Consider the following 9162-nt stretch of genomic DNA (forward strand, 5'->3'; position numbering starts at 1 on the left):
GGAGGCCGAGGCGGGTGGATCACTTGATGTCAGGAGTTCGAGACCAGCCTGACCAACATGGTGAAACCCTGTCTCTACCACAAATACAAAAATTAGCTGGGCATGGTGGCAGATACCTTAATCCCAGCTACTCGGGAGGCTGAGACAGGAGAATTGCTTGAATCTGGGAGGTGGAGGTTGGAGTGAGCTGAGATCGCTCCACTGCACTCCAGCCTGGGCGACAGAGTGAGACTCCATCTCCAAAAAATAAAAATTAAAATAAATAAAGAAATAATATGAAGGCAGAGCCATGTCAGTCTTTCATCACTGCACACACAGGGCCCATATATGTTTACATTTTATATATATTATATATATATATATGAGAGAGGGAGAGCACAAGCATGCAGGAGTCCAACAACTGTTGGTCGAATGAATTCAACTGGCCACACCTGACATCGGCTGACTATCCAGAGCTTATGGCAAAAAGGCAAATCCTCAGTCCCCAGACTGACTCTCTGGCTCATCTTCCCCATTGTTTCTCCTTGTTCCCTTCCCAGATTGGCTCAACCTCCAGGTTGCTATCTTTAGCATTAGTTTGAGGACAGCAAGCCATGGGCACACAAGTGAGGAAAAACCCATTATGTAAAAGAGGAGATGATTAGCTGGGCATGGTGGCTCACGCCTGTAATCTCAGCACTTTGGGAGGCCGAGCTGGGCAGATCACAAAGTCAGGAGATCAAGACAATCCTGGCTAATTCAGTGAAACCCCTCTCTACTAAAAGTACAAACAATTAGCCAGGCGTGGTGGCATACGCCTGTAGTTCCAGCTACTTGGGAGGCTCAGGCAGGAGAATCATTTGAACCCAGGAGGCGGAGGTTTCAGTGAGCAGAGATTGCGCCACTGCACTCCAGCCTGGCCGACAGAGCGAGACTCTGTCTCGAAAAAACAAAACAAAACAAGAAACAAGAGAAGATGATTAAGGTAACACAGGAGGGCCACTCTGAGATGGGAATGGAAATAAGCAAGCTGTTTGCTTTTGTGGTGGGATCACATGCTGGCCACCATCTCCCTAGGGGATTACCGTGTGTAAGACACAGTGCTTTTTAATTCCTTACAACAGCCCCCATCTTCAACACATCTCTCACTGCTTCCTCTGTTCCAAACTTATCTAATGACAACATACCATTTTCTGAGGATTCAAACTTTTGCATCTGTTAGTCTCTTCTACTAGTGCCTGTTTCTACCTGCAACCTACCCATCAAAATCTTACCCAGTTTTCATAAGCCAATTCAAACACTACCTCTGAAGACTTCCCTATTCAGTTCTGAGAACTCTTCTTTCCCACCTTTGCATTCCTACAACATGCTACCACTCACATGGCACCTATCTTACTGCACTCCAAGTCTTTCTTTGAGTACTTGTGTTATTTCTGCTGCTATGTTGTGGGTTCCTCAGAGACAGGAACTCTTATCTAATGGATCGTTATGTTTCCTGTGGCTTTTGTATATAATAGGCACTTAATATTTGTTGGATAACACAAACAGCACCAACCTGTCCTTACTGCTACTGTTGCAAGAGAAGGATGAGTAGCCATGCCCAAATCCAGTCAGCCAAATATCAGGTACAATCATGTAAGGCCACACTTTTCTATATTTCCTTCACCTAGCAAATCAGCCTAGATAGCTTTAAAATACACCAAAACAAAGCTCTGAGTGATAATCAACAATTAGTCACCCAGGGCCATGCGTGGTGGCTCACACCTGTAATCCTAGCACTTTGGGAGGTCAAGGTGGGCAGATCACTTGAGGTCAGGAGTTCCAAAACAGCCTGGCCAACATGGTGAAACCCCATCTCTACTAAATATACAAAAACTACCTGGGCATGGTGGTGCACACCTGTAATCCCAGCTACTTGGGAGGCTGAGGCTTGAGAATCGCTTGAGCCTGGGAGGCAGAGGTTGCAGTGAGCTGAGATAGTGCCACTGCACTCCAGCCTGGGTGACAGAGCAAGACTCTTGTCTCAAAAAAACAAAAAAGCAAACAAACAAAAACCAACAATTAGTCACTCCAATGGCAAACCACCTTTTATGGCAGACAGCCATAAAATAAGGTGAGGCCGGAAATGCTCTGCAGAATATCTCACATTCCCTATAGCTTCTTAGGTTGTCCCTCGTGTTCTCAGCCACGGTAGGAAGATGAAGAGGGAGTATGAGGCCTATACAAATCTAAGATTTTAATAGGAACTTTAATAGCTATTAATTGGCAGCTATTGTACAAGCTTGAGGCTAGAAATCTAGATTCCCTATGATTTAGAATAGTGATTCGTCCTCAGCAGATGAGCTTTTAAAAAAAAGAAAAATAGACTGGTGAGTCTTAACCATATTTCTACCACAACAAATCAAGTTTATAAGACATCCCCCCACAATCATTTAGGAATGCCACAGTAAGGGAATGTAAATACACTAAAATATTTTTTGTTCCCTTCTCTAACTTAGTCATAATAACAAAGCAGCATCATGTTAAGGACTTAATTCTGATTCCATTGCTTGGTCTGTCAATTTTATTTATCATATCCATCTACGTCCCATTACCACCACCCCAGTCCCAGTTACCATCACCTCAGACCTAGACAACCACAGAAGCCTCCTCACTGGTCTCCGTGTTTCCATCTTGGCCCTCCTCCAGTCAATTTGCTATATGGTAGCCAGAGCAATTTGGAAAAAGTACTGTGTCTTTCACTCTAAAATAATCAATGTCCTGTGTATAGCTGCTTAATAAATAGCCATGTGAGACAATTCAAAGAAAATCTCCTTTTGCAAATAACAAAACCTGAGGCCAAAACATACTGAAACTTCAATTCCAGAACTGAGGTCAGAATTTGGAATTCATAATTGCACAACTGAGCCTCATTTCAATGGGCCATGCTGCTTCTCCCAAATAGGTATTTCATTTTCTATGTTATCAGTGGAAGACAAATGAGATAATTTGAATTGATCTAGAGCCTGCTTTCAGAGCTACAAAATATGAAAAAAAATGATCACCGGGGATAAAAGGGATGACAACCTCGACTGAACTGATACAGTAAGGACCACTCGCACATGGATCCCATGTGTCCCAGGGTCCACCTCCTCTAGCCAACTGAAGGACAGGGGCAACATTCCAGATCCAGGACTATGTGATCCACATGGGGAGCATAGGATTTCACTGGTTGGATGTGCAGAATTTGTGTCTTCCATGGTTTCCCATGCATCTGCTGAAGAAGAGTGGCGATTCGAGTCTCTACAGATTCTGCCCACCTTTGCCACTCTGGCTTGGTGGCTGGTGACAACATTTTTCCCCTAGTATTCCTGGTAGCTCCATTTTTCCATTGGTTGGTGGTAATTTGCTGAGGATACAGCCAATGTTCTTTCTCTATTTTGCTGACTTCAGGAGGCTGAAGATTCTTCCCTGGGAAAGATTCCACATTTTGGTGGATATGCAAAATGCCTCCAGCATCTTGCCGTAACAGTTGGCAGGCAATGGGCCAGCCTTCTTCAGAGCTGGGAATCAGCCCCAGGATCACCCTATCTGCAATATTTGAGAGCTTCAGTTTTCTGTTATCTCCAAAGTGTATTTGGCACCGATCTGCTACTCCATTGATCTCAAGGTTATTTCTTAGAGCAACTACAGCATGGGGATTCCACTCACAAGCATGGACGAAGGCAGCACCAGCATGAACTAGGAAAGGCAACGTAAAATAACCAATCCCTGCATAGAGATCCACCAGCACTTCTCCAGCACAGGACAACGATGCCACTCGAAGCTTCTCAGTGATGTTTCCGAAGGAGAACATACACTGGGTCACATCAAACTTATAAAGGATACCATTATCCACATGCTCTACCCAGCCATGGTCACCCAGCAGCAGTGTCACTGCAGGCGTTCGAGTGCCATCCGGTGATACCCGCCCGCGTTTTGCCAAACGCCGGACGCCAAGTGCGGAGGCAACGGTCTCCCAGAGTTCCGGTCCCAGATTTTTCCACTGATTGGCTTGGAAACAGTCTTCACTCAGCAACAAGAGATTACCATGCCGTTGCCATGATCGGGGCAAATCAGCCTCCAACTCGGCTGACCACTTGACTCCCCGGCCCTCCATCCAGCGACTCACCTCAAGACACAATTTTTGGGCAGGTGAACAACCCTGGGCCCTCTTTGAAGGAACAGGATCCGGGAGCTGCGTCAGCATACAGTCACTGCCTGGGGCAACACGATTTCTCAGCTCCTGCAGGTGCTGCTCTGGAAGCGTCTCTCCCAGCACTGGTAGCGCCACCCAGCCATCCGGCATCTTTTCCACACGGTGCTGTGTATCAAAGAGTTTCTGCCCCTCGAGATATTCTCTGTATCGCTGGGTAAACCGAGGCTCAGTCACAACTGCGACAACAGCCACGGGCTTCCCACTTTCTCTCTCCATGTTGCTAACGACTAACATTCTCTCCCATCACCTCAGCGATACTCCATCTCCTCAGAGTGGGCTCACCAGGCTTATTAAATTCCGAGTCTTAATAAGGGAGCCGGCGGCTCACCCCGCCATGCCGGTGCCGGAAATGACGTGCAAACAGGCAGGGCACTAAATGTATGATGCGATTGCTGGAGAATGGTGTCGCGTTGCCGGGGAGAAGCTGCGGCCGCCATCTTTTTTATGGTCAACCATTACTTTTCTTCAGCCTGGGAGGAAATTTATAACAGGGAATCTTGTGGACTAAAAGACTTCAAATTGGTATTTTCCAGAAACCTCATACACTCTCTTCAGTGCTGCTCATGAATTCAAAGAGAAAAATGAACATGAAATTGTCAGAGGCGCGTGAACCAGAGCAACTCCATCTTAAATAGCAGCTAGGTAAAATGAGGCTGAAACCTACTGGGCAGCATTCCCAGATGGTTAAGGCATTCTGAGTCACCGGATGAGATAGGAGGTCAGCACAAAATACAAGTCATAAAGACCTTGCTGATAAAACAGGTTGCAGTGAAGGAGCGGCCAAAACCCAGCAAAACCAAAACGGCCAGGAGAGTGACCTCTGGTCCTGCTCACTGCTGCACTCCCACCAGCGCCATGACAGTTTACAAATGCCATGGAAACGTCAGGAAGTTACCCTATATGGTCTAAAAAGGGGAGGCATGAATAATGCACCCCTCGTTTAGCATATCATCTAGAAATAACCATAAAAATGGGCAATAAGCAGCCCTCATGGCTGCTCTGTCTTATAGAGTAGCCATTCTTTTATTCCTTCACTTTCTTAATAAACTTGCTTTTCACTTTGCACGGCAGACTTGTCCTGAATTTTTTCTTGCATGAGATCCAGGGACCCCCTGTTGTAGTGGATTGGAACCCCTTTCCTGTAACAAAATGATTATTTGAATTTGGAGAAAGCGTTCCCATAGCCTAATGCGCTCAGGTTAGCATCAGCAGCCACCTTATTTGCTGAAAGTGAAGAGTCAGACAGCTTCTTTGTTCCCTTTTCATGCAGATATAGTCATCACCATTTCACTGTCCTTTGGTCCAAGAAACAACTATTTGAAAGTCAGAAGGATCTGAGTTCCAATAAATCATACCACCCCTCAAAATTGTATTCTTCACTTATAAAATAGAATCTAATCTTCAGAAGATTGCTATAGCGAGTAGAGATGTTATAGTGTCTCAGACAATAACTAGTGAAGAGTAGATACTTAAAAAGATACAAAGTAACAAGTTGGCTAGCTCACAGGTACTAAATACCTGTTGAAATGCTTTGATATACCTAAAGAAATGGGGAATTCCCTATAGACTAAATCAAATAGTTGGATATAAGAGCTGTAAAGAAACCCTATCACTTCTGCTTCACTCCCACTGTCAGAGGAGTCCAAACCGGAGTGACTCCGTCTTGAATAAAATCTAAATAAAGCAAAACCTGCTGGGTTACATTCCCAGAAAGTTAAGTACTCTCCATCATAAGACTGAGGCAGGAGAATAGCGTCTGGAGGCAGGAAACCTAAGGCTGATTCACACTGACTTCCTAGAACTAAATCAAAAGGAAAACCTCAACTTTCTACGCCTAAGTAACAAAAGGACCAGAGGTTACTTCCTTTGCAAACCTGCTTTTCTGCAGGGCAGATGGAAAATTGAAAGTACCTCTCTGATTGGTTGCAGAAAGCCGCCAATCAATCCAAATACCCACTAGAGGTTTCCCATTGGCCACTTGGTGTGCACGCCATGCAAATGACATAATGGCCTGTGATGAGACATTTGCATAGGAGTGCAACTCTGTAACTTTACTTCAGCCTCTGATTGCAGGCCACTACTTCACTTGCATGGGGTGAACACCAGGTCACCAATGGGAAACCTCTAGTGGGTATTTGGACCCCAGAAGATTCTGTAACCTGGCTATTGAGCCCCTAGACAGGGGCTGCTCTCATCCTGTGGAGTGTACTTTCATTTTCAATAAATCTGGTTTCGTTGCTTCATCCTTTCCTTGGTTTGTACATTTTGTCCAATTCTTTGTTCAAGATGCCATGAACCTGGACACCCTCTACCCGTAACAAGACCTTTTGGTTGAGGGAACAAGCTAATAATTCTTACTCACTAAACAAGACCCAGAACTTAAGGAAATATCCTAATGTCCTGATATCTTGAGAACAGAAAGCATTCTTAGTTTAAGAATAGGTTTCTCTTCAAAGATAATAATGTATTCATAAATTTTTGCTGAAATCAATAGTTACACAGAGAATAACACTACTAATACTCTGTCACAAGCGGATCACAAGCTGTTGTACTAAAGCACATGAGACCATTATTCTTAACTAGCTACATAATTTTTGGTGTGGGGTCCTCCTCTTGCTTTCTGAGAACACCTTACTCTGTAATAGAGTAGTCTTTAATAAACTTGCTTCTTTCACTGTGCTCTGTGACTGGCCCTAAATTCTTTCCTGCCTGAGGTCCAAGAACCTGCTTTTTGGGTCTGGAACAAAATTCCTTTTTTTTTTTTTTTTTTGAGACGGAGTCTTGCTCTGTCGCCCGGGCTGGAGTGCAGTGGCTGGATCTCAGCTCACTGCAAGCTCCGCCTCCCGGGTTTACGCCATTCTCCTGCCTCAGCCTCCCGAGTAGCTGGGACTACAGGCGCCCGCCACCTCGCCCAGCTAGCTTTTTGTATTTTTCAGTAGAGACGGGGTTTCACCGTGTTAGCCAGGATGGTCTCAAACTCCTGACCTCGTGATCCGCTCGTCTCGGCCTCCCAAAGTGCTGGGATTACAGGCTTGAGCCACCGCGCCCGGCCCAGAATTCCTTTTAAGTAACATTTCCTGTGGCAACTTCCAAGGACTTTATTGAGGTGAGACTTTCAACCCTAAAGAAACAGACTGCGCAGGACCAACTGACTGACTTTGGGTAAGTAGGGGAATACATTTTTATACCAATGAAGGACAAGGACTTATCTAAGATTGGCTTTGAGGCCTACTTGGGAGGGTTAAAGGCCTGTCACAGCTGAAAATGGGTTTAGCACAATGGGATGTTAACCATTATTCACTGTGGATCCGTCCTCCTTGTGCTCTCTGTAAGAGCTTTCCAAAGGCTGCCACTTGGCAGTTTCCTGATTGCTTTCTACGCTCTACTGCTGCTTTATAAGAGAGGTCTCGTTGAACCCGTCCTGAGGTTTTTAACTTTCCTTTTCCTTGTTTGCCTTTGGGTTATGGGCCATTTGCCTGTCTGTGCTGGCATGTTGCTAGAAGACATTGGGGACAAATGACTCTGCAATATTTACTTTCCCTAGATCTAGACAACTTAAATGAATTGTTTATTGTCTCTCCTTTTTTGCAAAGATTACCTGGAATTTCGCATTTACAAGTTTTAAATGAAAAGGTCTAATGTGAAAGATTAAGGCTGGCAGTAATGATACCTGTCCCCTGTAGGTGAACTGCTCCAGGAAGGAAAACCGGAGATTGCTTTTCGGCAGTTCTTTTCCATCTCCTTGCTAATAGAATGACTTTTACTTTTGGTTACAAATGGCAAGGCCATGTGAATCTTGTCCTGCTTGCCACTACTGGCCTGAACTTGGACATTCCTTTCTAGACCTTTGTCATTTCCCTTCCCCAGTGAAACATTTCTTTTTCTGAGTCCCCTATTGTGGTCTTACTTGGTTTCTGTGTTAACTTGGACAATTCTTCCCTGTGGGTTTAGGGACAGCCTTTACTTTCTTCCTTTATGTGGCTGAGAAACAAGGAACAGCCCTGAGGGTTCTTGTCTAGAAACAGGGATACATCCCTTGACCCATGGCATATTTTTCTAACCAATTGGCCATGTGGCTTCAGGATGACTCAGATGTTTCAGGGAAGTTGCAACAACTGCTCTTCTTGTAGATGAAGACAATAAATTAACTTTGGGACAACATCTGGAGGTTTTGACCCCACACCAAATAACAAGAGGCCCTGGAAGCTAAACGGCACCAATAGATGAGTAGGGGGTAGTTATTAAAGTATCAGGCTTTATTGCTAAATACTCTTGATATAACTCTTAAAGTATAACCGAAGACCTTAATCCTGGCTACCTATCTACTTGGATCCACAGGCACCCTAGATCATTCATGTACACAAGCTATGGAACAAATTTATTCCAGCTGGCCAGATTTAAAAGATGGGCCACTGGGGCCGGTGTAGTGGCTCACACTTGTAATCCCAGCACTTTGGGAGGCTGAGGCAGGCAGATCACTTGAGGTCAGGAGTTCCAGAACAGCCTGGCCAACATTGTGAAACCCCATCTCTACTAAAAATATAAAAATTACCTGGACGTGGTGGTGTACACTTGTAGTCCCAACTACTCGGGAGGCTGAGGGAGGAGAATTACTTGAACCCAGGAGGCAGAAGTTGCAGTGAGTCAAGATTGTGCCGCTGCACTCCAGCCTAGAGACAGAGTGACACTCCGTCTCAAAAAATAATAATAATTTAAAAAAAGAATTAACATGTACATAAACTCCAAGTATGGCTCCCTGGTGTTCACGCTCATGCTGCTATTTGGAAATAATGGGGACTTTTTAACTGCTAAGGGCTTCCCTATAGAACATTATTTGGGAATTTTAAATCTACTAGATGCTTCCTCGCTGCCTAAGGAAGTTGCTGTGATTCACTGCAGGGGACATCAAAAGGAAAACTCCAAAACAGGCCACGTGCGGTGGCTCA

The 9162-nt window shown here is 44.8% G+C and overlaps 1 protein-coding gene across 1 annotated transcript; it reads right to left on the reverse strand.

Moving 5' to 3' along the window:
- Positions 1-2364: 2364 nt before the first annotated feature.
- Positions 2365-4616, reverse strand: TRMT12 (tRNA methyltransferase 12 homolog (S. cerevisiae)). Its single transcript, XM_011949271.1, has one exon. The coding sequence runs from the start codon at positions 4448-4450 to the stop codon at positions 3113-3115; it is 1338 nt and encodes a 445-aa protein (XP_011804661.1). The 5' UTR covers positions 4451-4616; the 3' UTR covers positions 2365-3112.
- Between the last annotated feature and the right edge of the window lie 4546 nt (positions 4617-9162).

The sequence above is a fragment of the Colobus angolensis genome, unplaced genomic scaffold, assembly GCF_000951035.1.
Source record: "Colobus angolensis palliatus isolate OR3802 unplaced genomic scaffold, Cang.pa_1.0 Scaffold295, whole genome shotgun sequence".
Classification (NCBI taxonomy): domain Eukaryota; kingdom Metazoa; phylum Chordata; class Mammalia; order Primates; family Cercopithecidae; genus Colobus; species Colobus angolensis.

Coding starts and splice junctions, on each gene's coding strand:
- TRMT12 (XM_011949271.1), bottom strand. CDS start 4,450: ATGTTAGTCGTTAGCAACATGGAGAGAGAAAGTGGGAAGCCCGTGGCT.